This window comes from Nyctereutes procyonoides, unplaced genomic scaffold (assembly GCF_905146905.1).
Source record: "Nyctereutes procyonoides isolate TBG_1078 unplaced genomic scaffold, NYPRO_anot_genome, whole genome shotgun sequence".
Lineage (NCBI taxonomy): Eukaryota > Metazoa > Chordata > Mammalia > Carnivora > Canidae > Nyctereutes > Nyctereutes procyonoides.
In genome coordinates, this window is record NW_026575046.1 from 26436835 (window position 1) to 26451142 (window position 14308).

Sequence of the window (14308 nt, forward strand, 5' to 3'; positions counted from 1 at the left end):
TGCTATAGATATTGGGTTGCAGATGCTTCTTTGGATCACTACATTTATATATTTGGGGTAAATACCTAGTAGTGCAATTGCTGGGTCATAGGATAGCTCTATTTTCAACTTTTTGAGGAACCTCCATACTATTTTTCAGAGTGGCTGCACCAGCTTGCTTTCCCACCAGCAGTGTAAGAGGGTTCCCCTTTCTCCACATCCTCCCCAACATCTGCCATTTCCTAACTTATTAATTTTAGACATTCTGATCAGTGTGCGGTGGTATCTCATTGTGGTTTTGATTTATAGTTCTCTGATGCTGAGTGATATGTTGAGCATGTTTTCATGTGTCTGTTGGTCATTTGTATGTCTTCTTTGGAGAAATGTCTGTTCATGTCTTCTGCCCATTTCTTTTTTTTCTTTTTTTTTCCTTCTGCCCATTTCTTGATTGGATTATTTATTCTCTGGGTGTTGGGTTTGATAAGTCCTTTATAGATTTTGGATACCAGCCCCTTATCTAATGTGTCATTTGCAAACATCTTTTCCTATTCTGTAGGTTGCCTTTTTTGGTTTTATTGACTGTTTCCTTGGCTGTACAAAAAGCTTTTTATCTTGATGACGTTCCAATAATTCATTTTTACCTTTGTTTCCTTTGCCTTTGGAGATGTGTCTAGCAAGAAGTTGCTGTGGCCGAGGTCAAAGGGGTTGCTGCCTCTGTTCTCTTTTAGGAATTTGATAGATTCCTGTCTCACATTTAGGTCTTTCATCAATTTTGAGTCCATTTTTGTGCATGGTATGAGGAAATGGTTCAGTTCATTCTTCTGCATGTAGCTGTCCAGTTTTCCCAATACCATTTGTTGAGGAGACTATCTTTTTTCCATTGGGTATTCTTTCCTGTTTTGTCAGATTAGTCACCATAGAGTTGAGGGCCCATTTCTGGGTTCTCTGTTCTGTCCCATTGTTCTATGTATTTTTTTTTGTGCCAGTACCATACTGTTTTGATGATTACAGCTTTGTAATAGAGCTTAAAGTCCAGAATTGTGATGCCACCAGTTTTAGTTTTCTTTTTAAACTATCCTTTGGCTATTTGGGTTCTTTTCTGGTTCCATACAAATTTTAGGATTTATTTGTTACAACTCTGAATTAAGTTGATGGTATTTTCATAGGGATTGCATTGAATGTACAGATTTGAGCAAAGTATTTAAAATAATAAAGAATTTTTGGAAATAACTGGCATTTAAAAAAATACATGTTCATAAAGCAAAAAGGCCTTTTGGATTGTTATCTTTAAATTATGCTATTAGTAGATAGATTTTCTATAAAGCTGTGTACACCTTAGCTGTTGAAGGCATGATGGTTTGCATTAGGTATTAGTGTTTATGTTGTGTCAGAATTACGATGGTAGTTATACTTCATTTAAAAAAGAAACAACTTGGGGTACCTCCGTGGCTCAGTTGGTTAAGCAGCTGCCTTTGTCTCAGGTCCTGATCCCAGGGTCCTGGGATTGCTCTCCCTCTGCCCTTCCCCTCCTGCTCATGGTTGCTTCTTTGCTCTTTCTCAAATAAATAAAAAATTTAAAAGAAATAAAGAAGAACTTAATACTGTATATTCTGTCAGTTTTGAAACCTGAGTTCATGGTGGGTTTTGGTTTTGTTTTGTTGGAGTTATCGGCATTGGTGGGAGTTTATGTGGTGTTTTGGGTTTTGGAGGTTTTGGGTTATTTGGTATGTTGGGATGGATGGTGGTTGTTTGGTATGGGGGGTGTGGTTTGGGTTTTTTTTGTGGGGTGGGGGTTGGTTGGGGATGGGGATTGCGGGATGCTGGTGGGGTGTGTTTGGTTTAGGTGTGGGGGGGAACTGGTGTGGGAGGTAGGGTTGTGGGAGGGTGGTTATAGTGGGTGTAGGCGAGGGTTGGAGGGGTTGGTGTGGTATGGTAGTTTAGTTGTTATTGTGGGTTATGTGATCGTGTTTGATGGGAGTGGGTTTAGGTTGGCGCGGGGGGTTTTGGTGTGTCGGGTTGTTTATGATGGGCGGGTTATGGGTGTGTTGGATTGGAGTTCTTTGTGTGTCGGGATGCATGGGTAGATTAGGTGTTGGGGGCGGTGGCTGGAGGTTTTGGTGATGGTTGTTGCTGCAGTCCAGTGGGTGGGCGTTGTGGAGGGGTTGGGGGGGGGAAGCGGTGTGTATCGTAGTGCGTAGGGGTATGATGGGTGGTGGGGTGGAGGGGGTAGGTGGGAAGGGAGCGGGTATGGTGTGAAGTGGTGCGGCTCATGTACTGTTGGGCAGAAGGGGGGGTTATCGTTGGGTTGGCGGCATTTTTTTTGAGTGCTTGTTCAGTTTTTTGGGGGTGTGTTTGGTGGGGGGCGGACAAGCAGGCGCGGGATGGCGTTTCTTTTTGTTTTATAAGACGATATTGTTAAGTAGCTCATTTGTGTAAGATTTGTCTGCCTCTCTTTTCTCATTGCATGGATCATTTTTTAACTTAAAGTCTTGCACTGCAGGTCATTAAGCACTTCCACATGGAGGTTGGCACAGGACCAAGCTCGAGACACGCAATTAGCAGAAACTGCTTGTTTGGTTTAATGTTGGTTAGTTTTTGCTTTGTGACTCTGCTTGGTTGCTGCAATGAAGGTTTGGGGTGATTCTTGATGAGGGTTAAGAGGGTGTTCTGGGTAGTTCGGGATATTTGTGGGGTTGGGGTTGTGAGTGTAGGGTGTGTTTGGGGTTGTGGTTTGGTGGTGGTATTTTTGTGGGGGGTTTGGGGGCGGGTTGATGGTGTGTATGTGTGGTTGGATGTGATGTGTGGTGTGGTTTGGGGGTTTTTGGGAGGACTGGGGGGGGGGGGGGGTGTTGGTGATTGGCTATTATGGGTCTTTGGTTGGTTGTGGTTGGGTTATTGGTTGTGTTTCGGGTTGGGTTGGGGGGGGGGGGGTTGGGGTATCGGGTATCGAAGGGGGTGTTTTGTGTGTTTTAAAATGGGGGTGGGTTTACTCGTAGGTGTTGGGGTGGTTTTGGGCTTTTAAAATTTGGTTTGGGGGGGGGGGTGGGGTGGGTTTTTGTGGGGGTTATCTCATTAATATGGTATGGTTGGTAGTTTGGTGGCTTGTGTGATGTGTTATTGCTAATTAGGTTGTTGTCTCTGTTATATCAGGTGCAAGTTTGTTGGATGGTGTAGGGATATGTTTTTGGGGGAGGTGTGTGGGATTTATGTTTGTGGATTATTTGTGTGGTTTGCGGTTTGGGGTATTTTTTATGGTATTTTTTATTAGGCTTAGTCTTGGTTATTGGCTGTTAGTGGGTTATCTAGGAGGGGATGGGGGTGAGGGGGGTAATGGTGCATTGGGGTGTGGGGCTGGCGGAGAAGGGAGGAATGGGGTATGGGAGGGGTGATAGCTGGGAGAGACGTTTGAATATGGGTTTTGTTGTGTGATATAGGTTTGAGAGTTTATGATGATTGTACGAAGTTTGTGTGTTTATGGGTATTGTATTGAGTGTTGGGGTTTATGTGTAGTCATTGGGAGTAGTTGTTGGGTAATACTCCGTTGCTTAGGAGTTAGGCAGGCGTTTGTGGTTTATGGGTAGATAGATAAGTGTTAGTGCATCTTGCGTGTATGGACTATATGAATTGGCGTGGGACAATCATTAAGGGAAGGGGTTTTAGTGATGCTGTTTGTTTTAATTTTGGTGAGGTATGGATTCTTTATTTTCCTTTTTTATTTTTTTTTTTTTTTTTTTTTTTTAATTCATTTTCCAAAGGATAAACAGAATAGTCTTTAAATGCTAGTTTTGTCACTTCTTGTGTAAGATCCATTGGTTTTCTTACTGACCTAAAAGTAAGCATTAAAATCCTCACATGGGAAAAAAAATCCTAATATGGTTTTTGAGGTCTTGCATGATTTAAGTCTTGCCTTCCTCTCTAAGTTTACCCTGTACCACTGTGTTTTATACACTCTGCTCCAGCCACACCAGTCCTGGAACTTGCTGTTCCTTTCCCTCGTTCAGGGCATTCACATTCCAGTTCTCTCTGCCTAGATGCTTTTCACTAATCCCTTAGCTCTTATCCAGGGACGTTCTACTTCTTCAAATAATAATCAAACATCACTTGCTTAGTCAAGTATAAAGGAAGTGAGACATGTATGTGTGTAAGAGGAGGATGATTTACATATGACGTGTTCATTAATTATTGAGGGTACTATCTTAATTTTTCCAATGACCATCTTTTTTTTTTTTTTTTTAAGATTTTTATTTATTTACTCATAAGAGAGACAGAGAGAGGCAGAGACATAGGCAGAGTGAGAAGCGGGCTCCCTGGGATCATGCCCTGAGCTTGAAGGCAGATGCTCAACCACTGAACCACCCAGACATCCCTTCAGTAACCATCTTTTAAACCCCTTATCTAATATTGTGGGGTTTACTCTTTATAAGATTTTCAAATTTTATAGAGTTTATTAGTAATGCTTCTAAGTTCTCTCCTTTCTGGTTTGAAGAATAATAAGTGAGGTAGCAATCTATTCCTCTAAACAAGATGCTGTGAATCATATCAGAGAGGTATACAGTCTACTTTGAGTTTTTTATCTCATTAAATCAAATCAGTTGCATGCTTCCAACAAATTTTGTTGCCCTGTATAAATTTTCCCAGCTTTGTTATTTCTTTTTTTGAAGTGTATTAGTTAACATGTCTATTCCAGCTGAAATCAGTTCAAGTCTTACTTATAAATTATTCATAGTTGAAATAATATTTAAACAGATAACTGAATCCCATAGGTAATTTTCAGACATGAATTTTAGCCATTCACTTAAGATTTTTCATTAAAAATTTTTTAAAAAATATTTTATTTATTCTTTTGTGAGAGACACACAAAGAAAGGCAGAGACATAGGCAGAGGGAGAAGCAGGCTCCCTCCGGGGAGCTGGATGTGGGACTCGATCCAAGGACTCTGGGATCACGTCCTGATCTGAATGAAGGTAGACTCTCAACAACTGAGCCATCCAGGCATCCCTCATTTAGATTTATATTAAAATACAAGTATTAAATAATCAAATAGATAACATGTTGATAGGGAGTTTCAGGTCTTGTTTCCATACACTACTGGATGAAAGGTTCAGTTGATAGTATAATGGCAAGTGGCCAAAGAGTACTTCTAGAAATATTGAACAGTTGGACTTGATTATATTTGCATTTCGAACAAAAATTATTCTAAAAATGTATGGTAGTCTTCCCCCAGTCCACAGGGAATATGTTCCAAGACTCCCCAGGGGATGCCTAAAGCCATGGATAGTATAAACCCTATATATACTATGTTTTATCTATGCATACATACCTATGATAAAGTTTAATTTACAAATTAAGCACAGTAAGAGATTAACAACACTGATAAAATAGAACAATTGTAACTATACTCTAATAAAATTTATGTGAATGTGGTCTCTCTTCAAAATGCCTTACTAGATTGTGCTTAACCCTTCTTGTGATGCTGTGAGATGATAAAACGGAAGTGAGGTGAATGATGTAGGCATTGTGATGTAATGTTAGGTTACTACTGACCTCCAGACAAATATGTTAGAAAGACAATCATTAGCTTCCTTACTGTGGTTGACTGTGGGTAACTGAAACTACAGAAAGAGAAACCATGGATGAGGTGCTACAAGAGTGTGGGATCTACTGTATATCAACATTAATGATAAAAATATTTTTTTAATTTTTTTTTTTATTTACTTATGATAGTCATACAGAGAGAGAGAGAGAGAGACAGAGACATAGGCAGAGGGAGAAGCAGGCTCCATGCACCGGGAGCCTGACGTGGGATTCGATCCCGGGTCTCCAGGATCGCGCCCTGGGCCAAAGGCAGGCGCTAAACCGCTGCACCACCCAGGGATCCCTACAAATGTTTTTAATAGCTTTATTCATCATTCCAGTAACTGGAAGTACCACAACTTATACTTCAGTACACCTATATAATAGACTTTTACTCACCAATTAGTAACAAATCTGGATAAATCTCCAGTGCATTATGTTAAGTAAAAGAAGCCAGACTCACAGGCTACTATACTATGTGATTCCATTTATTTGACATTTTAGAACAGGCAAAACTCTAGAGGCAGAAAATTGATCACTGTTTGTCAAGACTGGATGTGGAAGCAGAGTATACTAAAAAGGTCATTAAGAAATTTGGGTGGGGGTAATGTAACTGTTCTATATCGGGATTATGGTGTTGATTCTTTCTTCAAAATCTTTTATTTGTGTTCATTTGTTTAAAACAAAGAAGTGTAAACTTTAAAGGATAGATTTTTTTGTTTATAAATTACATCTCAGTTTTTTAAAAGGGGTAAAGATTGTTTCCTAATTTGGTGATTATCTGCTTTTTTATAACTAATATCCATTGGTTCAAGGTCTGCCTTACTATATAGGACATGCCATTTTCTATGTGACAGCCTCCTGTGTATTTGAGAACAGCTCTTTGGTCATCCTAACTCTGTGGTTCTCAAAGGGTGATCTGAGCAGGGTGGAGGTGGGGATTGGCCTAAGATCCTCATAAGAGTCCACAGATCAGACTTCTAAAAATTATACAAGGATGTGTTTACATTGACATTTAAGGTACAAAAGCAGCTGTAGTACATCTGTACTACTAGTTATTTTGTATTTCACTTTCTTGCATTTGAGATTTAAAAAAACTCCAGTTTCACTTAATGTCCTTGATAAATCAGCAAAAATTATTAGTTGAAAAAATTTCAATGCTGCATAAACATCTTTTTATGTTCCATGTAAAGAAACAGAAGTCACACCCATAAAACACTCTTGCTAAAGTACCACAATTGTCTCAAGGCAAAGCATCTGTATGGTTGAGTTGTTGCAAACAACCTAGCCACGTTTTTCATGAAACACCTTTTAAGTGATAAAACAGTAACAGATGACAGACAAATGATGGTTTTTCAGTTCTTACTACATGGCAGGCATTTTCTCAAAAACGAACTTCAAGGAAATGTTGCCAATGATAAACTGCAAACTTTCAAGTGAAAATTAGAATTTTTGTAGAACTTGATTTTACCACTGATCTGAAAGCTTGACATCTTTTCAATACTTAAAGACTGTTCTAATAGGATTGGTGGTAGTATTAACGATTTTAGTATATGTGCTACCAAAGTGAGCACAGTGGTCTTATTAACAAACATGATTTTTAACGAACATATCATGAAACGTGCTAACAATCGTAAGATCCTGCATACCTCTATGAAATAGTATTTTCCATAGACCAATATATGATATTTTAAAATCATGCATGGGTAAAAGTGTCATTCAAAGTGCAAGAAAGAGCAATGAATTTATATATATATATATTTATAGCAATGAATTTAATGTAACTGGGCATAAAAATAATTAAGACTGGGCAGCCCTGGTGGTGCAGCGGTTTGGCGCCGCCTGCAGCCTGGGTTGTGATCCTGGAGACTCGGGATCAAGTCCCACATCGGGCTCCCTGCATGAAGCCTGCTTCTCCCTCTCCCTGTGTCTCTGCCTCTCTCTCTGTGTCTATGAATAAATAAATAAAATCTTAAAAAAAAATTAACACTATGAAAAAATCGCTCCCTTTTCTCATTACATTTATTTTCTTCATTTATTGAAACCAAGACAATTTAGCGCAACAGTTTGAATTCAGAAACATGTTAGAATTCAGCTGTCTTTTATTAAGCTAGATTATTAGAGATTTTCAAAAATGCAAATCAGTGGCACTCTTACTGGTTTTTGAAAATATATTTTTCATTATAATGTTATTTATGTAGATATATAATCAATTTATTTTAAATTAAATATATATTTACATTTTTCTTTATTTTAATTTCTTTTATGGTAAATATCTATAGGTGTCTCATATAAATAAAACCTCATTGGGACTTAATAATTTTTAAGCTTATAAACAAATCCTGAGACTAAAATGTTTGTTAATCATTATCCTAAGTTTTCTCTTTTCTGGGTTAAACATCTCCAGGGCTTTGATTCATTTCACATGAGTTCCAGTTAATTCATCCTCTTGATTAATTTCTAGTTTGACTGAATCCCTTTTAAATGTTGTTGCCAGGATTTCTTAAGTTACTCTAGGTGTGTGGTGCAGGGTATGGCAGGGATTATTACCTCTATTTCTTTTAATCTCAGCAATTCTAATAAAGCAATTTAAAATTTAGGTTTTCATACTTCATCCTTAATGTGGATTTCATGAATAGTTAAAACCTCAGATCCTTTTTTATTTGTATTGTTACCAAGTCAGTTTTATTTCTTCTTAAATATATGCTGTTTTTATTTTTAACTGTTATTCTTAGATTAGCTCAAACAGCATGTTAATCAAGTGAAGCTTTTTTTTTTTTTTTTCCTATCACATCTGACAGGCAGAATTTAATAAAATGTTTTATTCTGGGCAGCAATTGTATATTGACAACATGTTTTCTGGTTTCTTTTTAAGGGGTAAATCTGCCTGGCATTTTCTATTGTAAAGAATCTATTCTCTAATTTTAGAACTATATACAGAATTGACATATTGGAGAACAAATCTTCAGAGAATAAAATTGTAATTCCTGAATTACAGTTAATAATAAATTTTATGTCAGAGCACATAGTAAATTTCTAATTGGTCGATCATAAGCATGTCTTCTCTTGTTCATAAACTGTCTTTTTCATTTACTAATAAATGAACTAGTAAAATTTTAAATATCAAAAGAGATGACAGCATTTTAAAATAATCTTGTCAATTCATGTAGAAGAAGCACAGTGTTAAAAAAATTTCTTTTCATAGGTTGCACCATTATTATTTCCAAATATGAGATACTTCCTAAAAGTGATAAGGAAAGCTTTCTAATGGTTTTTTGGCCCTTAGTTTTTGTTGCAGGAGCTGCTTTGCCATAGAGATTAGGTGAAGAATGTTTTTGCCTTTGTGTTTTATTAAGAGAGTAACTTTCCTTCTTTTATGCCACCTCACCTCCATCTCCTTTCAATCAATACTTTTGATGAAAATGCAAGTCTCATGAACATGTTGTCTTTCTGTAGTCACTTGGACTACAAAAAGAAATTAAATTTTTGGTACTCTTTTAAAGATTTTGTGTAGGTGCTTTCCCACAAAACAACTAAGGCATATATTAAACTTTAAACATTAAAAGGTATGTTTTTGATTGGGGGTTTTTTGTTTGTTTTTAATCATCTTTATTACCTCTTTTAAATACCAGTTCCTGTTTGTCGCAGTTACCTTTATTACCTATCTACTGCTATAATTAAAATTTTAATACAGAAGCAGAAAAATACTCATAATATGTAAGAATTGTTTTAATTTATTAATAAAACATGTGAGATGAGTTTGTACCTTAGGATAATCTGTAAAATTATGTTGGCTGCCATCTTTTCTTCATTTTTCATTTATTTAGTCAGTAAATATTTATTGGACACTTATGTGTGCCAGACACATATAAATTTGAATGGCTTGTTTTATTTTAGGTGCTTAGTTATTTTGTTTAAAACCTGTTAAGCACTACCTTTTTAAAATCTTACAAAGGAATTATGGTTAGTTATCCCTGCATCCTCAACGCAAATAACACATAGGAAAAAGGAAACATTTAGCAGTCTGTAATACAACTCCAGTCATTGGAGCCGGGAGGATTGGTATCATTTCTAAGCTTTTTCTTGAGAAATTACAATATACACTATTAATATAAAATCCTAATATTTTGGACATTTTAAGTAGTCTGTATTTATTTTCTTTAAAAATAAGGTATGCATGTAAAATAGAGTGTTTTGGATATTACTAATTTGTTATTTTACTACTTGACAGCTTCTTCCACAGAGCAATAACAGCACCAGTTAAAGCTTTGTTACTTGCTGATAATTTGTTACGTATAACTGCTATTTGATTAAGTACATGGTATTGGTAGCATGCTCAGTCAACTGAGTGATAATGTTGCTGTTTTAGAATGTCTGCCAGCAGCAAGTTATTGAATAGAATTTTTTTGTCACTTTAATAGGTTTAAAATTTTTTCATTGCTTGATTTTGCTCTAAGAAATTTATAAAAATGAATGTTTGCAAGCCTTCAGAAATAAAAGATGTTTACTACACAAGTACTTGTTTTATGTTGTTTTTACTTCCTAACATATTAGAAGTTTACAGATGAAAACTTTATAAATCTGCAAACTTGAAATAAAAATCAATCATTAAGAGGTGACCAGTACAAAAAGATAAAAACTTAAGTTAAAGGCTTAGATTTGCTTTGACTGCTTGCTTTTTTGGTGGGGGTGGGGGGTCAGTTTTCTTTTGGTGAGATTACTTTTGGTGCATGGCAGCGCTATCTCTGCTAGATTATTGGAAGGACTAGTGTCTGCAGTTGGGGTTATACAGCCTTCTAGCATCTCAAGTGTCTGTTTTGTCTGGACTTTCCTCATGCAGCATTCTTGTGCAAAAATTTCAAGGCTTTAGTCTGGAGCACTGGGTCAAAGGATATGTCTCTTTGAAGGGTAGACAGGAGTTTTTTATGTTTTATTCACTAAGTAGTATTTCATTTTACATCAAAGAATAGCAGTCTTTGAGAACCTTCTATGGTGGCAGTTTAGCATGTGGGTTTTTTTTTTCTTTAAGACTTTCACTAAATATGGAATAATGTTTCTTCGTGTTTTTCAGCCTACAGATGCTTATTTATATTCTTGTATTTAGATGAGACTATTAAAATAAAAAGAGAAAAAGCATTACTAAATATAAATGTTAGTTTGCAATATAGTTTTATGTTTTAAAAACAACTAGTTTTTTTTACAATGTACTTTTCTCTGTGGTTTTACACTACCCATTAGCTACTGAAGAAAATTGTTGAATAGCCTATTAAAATTGTAGCAATACTATTACTTAAAATTCTAAGAAGTAATGACTAATGATTTTGGAAATGTAAATTTTATAGTAACATGGCCATTCTTTAATTGGCCTTTTTTCAAGCACTATTTTGTGTGAGTGTGTGTGAGATGGAGAGAGAAAGAAATAGAGGGGGAGAGAGGGAGAGATGGAGGGGAGAGGAGGGAAAGGGAAGAGATAACTGATTTTGGAAAATATCAAAAACTGAAGTAATAAAAAAATGTTAAGATTTGGTATGGTTCAGAAGAAATGTTCTTCCTACACATTTGGGATAGATTAATCCGTAAATGTATTTTGTACCAATAATATTAATCACATAAGTGGTTGCTTATATGTCTTAGAAGGTTATTAAATTGCATTTAATATTCCTATCTTATATATATACCTAAGCCTATGAACTAATATTAAAATAGCCTGTTTTTATGTTTACAGATGAAACATACTCTTAAATTATTGAAGATTTATCTAAATAGAGTAAAATGATCATTTAAAATAGAAATATTTCTACTCATTAGTAACATCAATTTTAAAACTTCAGTTAACTTGTACATTTAATAGTGATTAAAACAAGTCAGATCGTTTTTATAGAGTTATTTTAATAAAATCACACTAATTACATAACTTTGTTGCCTGAAACACACTCCCAATTAAAATAAGTTATTTTCACATATTATCAAGTTATATAAAACTTGTACTTATGTACTTACAGAGGAAATGGATGTTAATAGTAATTTTTATATGCAGACAGGAACCATTTAATTTAAAATAGAGAATGATCTTTCTATATTAAAATTGTTCAAGGAACAAAAGATCTTTCCTCTACAGTATTCAGCCATCTCTATTATCTGTGATTCTTCAGCAATTAAAGCAGATTTATTTTCCTCTTTGTTCCTACTTGGAATACTTGAACAATGCTGGAGAATTGAACTGACTGGAATGTTTTATCTTTCAAAAGCTTTAAAGTTCTATGTACCAATTAGCAAAATACAGTAAAGGTTTAAACTGTTAATAGCCACAACATCTTTAATGCATAGATCTGTAGTATGCTAGCGCTGTATAACAGTTCTCCATTGTATGTCTCTTTTAAGGAGAGTAACTGTGTCAGTTCTTTTCTTGCTTTACTACCTGCTGTGTATGGAAATTGTGTGTAGTACTTGACACTTGCTTTCATGAATTTAAAATTCTTGCATGTTATTATGTAGGAGCTTTGGCCCTCAATAAAGTAGAATTAATAATATTTTACTTGTTTGGATTTTGATTAAAATTTTTGGGTCATATTTTAGAGATTATACAATTTATATGTAAAATACATTATCTGTTTTTCTTTAATGAATTCAAGGTACAGAAACTGTATGTTATCTGTTTGGAAATTGCTTGTTTAATTTATTCATTTGACTGAATATAATTGAAAAACATCATCAGTGTTTATATCAGAATATGTAGGTACATGATGTTTTATACTGTGTTTGAGTACAGGTGAGTTTTTTAATTGTTGCTTATTTGGTAGTAGAGTATTTTGTTTTTAGAGTTACTGCTTTTTTAGTTGGCCAATTTACCCAGATAATTTCAAAACTCAATAATACATCCAAATATCTGCTTCAAACTTGTGAAAGCTTGATGTTCATCATATTATAGTAAGTACCTAACAAATGCAGAGGTCAGAGAAAGTAAAGAAAATGAGAGTAACATCTTCTGGTGACAGTTACTTTTCTCTCTTTATCTCATGTATCTCAGGGAATAGAATTAGAGCAAAGGAAAGGAAAATGCAGACCTCAGAATTCAAGACTAGCAAACTTCGATTCTGTTTCTTCATTCAGGCCTTTTAATTTTATATGACTTAGTCTATGCTGATTCTAACTGTTTAAAATACCACTGGCAAGCTTGCAAATATCATTCATGTTTTACAAGATGAGGAAGTTAAAAAATGGATAGTGATATGGAACCCTTACTATATGCAGTGTACTGTCTTCACAAAACTCTGCTTCTTCAATAAGGCATACTTTTCAAGAATGTATGAATAGGCTTTTTGTTCCATTCCTGTTTCATGTTTAATACTTCTTTCAGCTTTGAGTATATTGCGTATTAGTAATTGAGTGAGTTTTTTAAGTCTTAATGCCTCCACCAAATATAAAAATTTTGATATTGGCTTTCTTTAAGCAACACATAGGACATATGTTGGGCTGAGAACACTAATGTAATTTCAAGAACTGAGGATCTGATTAGTATACAGATTTGCATCTATTACAATGACCACTAAGCATACATTGTTTTAATTAAAATCTGTCAAAAAGATTTTTAGACATAATTGATTAGTTCGAGATTTGATATCCAAGAAATTAAAACCTTATTAAAATAAGGTTCCTAGTTTAGTAAGCATCATAATGTATTAACCATTCACATATGGCTGATGTAGCCTGTGCCTAGAGTGTTTAGAAATTAAAGCTACTCTAGGGCTAGGAGTTTTCTTTTTATTTCTTTATTTATATTAAAAAAATTTTTTTTAAGAGAGGAAGGTGGGGGAGGGGCAATGGGTGAGGGAGAGAGAGAATCCTACATAGCCTACACCCCCAGCACAGAGCCCCACACAGGGCTCAATCTCATAACCCTGAGATCATGACTTGAGCTGAAATCAGAAGATGGGTGCTTAACCAACTGAACCACCCAGGTGCCCCTAGGGCTAGGAATATTCAACTATGACAGCCTGTAGTTTTGAAGATCCTATAAGAGATTTTTTTTTTACTTGTCTCTTATTTATAGCGTAAAATCTTACCGTACTTTTTCATTTTTGTATTCCATTTTTTAGTATATATGTGTGTGTATACATATGTATATATACATATGTACCATAACTGAGCACCTGTATGTATTATTTGAGCATATAGCTGTAAATATGGAACAACATTGTTACCCTTAAAGTTTATATTCTCACATGTAAGCGTATACCAACTTTATAAATAATTAAGATACGTCCATAGATTAATGAATATCATAGGAAAGAGCAAAGTGATGGGATAGAGAGTAGCTACGGGGTTTGGGTAGAATGGAGGTTATTTATAGGGTAATTAAGACAAGCCACTTTGAAAAGGTATGATATTTGAATTAAGATCTGAAGTGAGGAGTCAGCTATGTGAGAATCCAAGAACATACCAGTCAGAGGAAGAAGCTAATGTTCCGAAGTGTAAGCCAGCTGGTAGTAGTCAGGAGAAGGAAAGCTGTGACATAATGGGAGGGGGGAGATTAAACAAAATGAGGTCAAAGAGGTAGTCAGGGATTGAATCAGATACAGTTTTTAGGTTGATGGTTAGAAGTTTGAATTTAGGGTTTTAAGTAGGAAAGTGATTTGATCTGATTTACTGATCAAAAAAGCTTAAGAATTACTTAGCTCTTGATGGTTAAAGAGCACTTCAGAGAAGTTCAAAGAAGTGGTTTACTTGTTGCCATTTTTATTTACTCCTATGTCTT

The 14308-nt window shown here is 35.3% G+C and overlaps 1 protein-coding gene across 1 annotated transcript in view; it reads left to right on the forward strand.

The window, feature by feature from the left end:
- The window catches only part of NDUFS4 (NADH:ubiquinone oxidoreductase subunit S4), a 112025-nt gene that overhangs the window by 42452 nt on the left and 55265 nt on the right, over positions 1 to 14308 (forward strand). The window contains exon 2 of the mRNA XM_055324839.1: positions 2480 to 2550. Within this exon, the coding sequence (XP_055180814.1) occupies positions 2480 to 2550 (71 nt within the window). The remainder of the gene's footprint in view (positions 1 to 2479; positions 2551 to 14308) is intronic.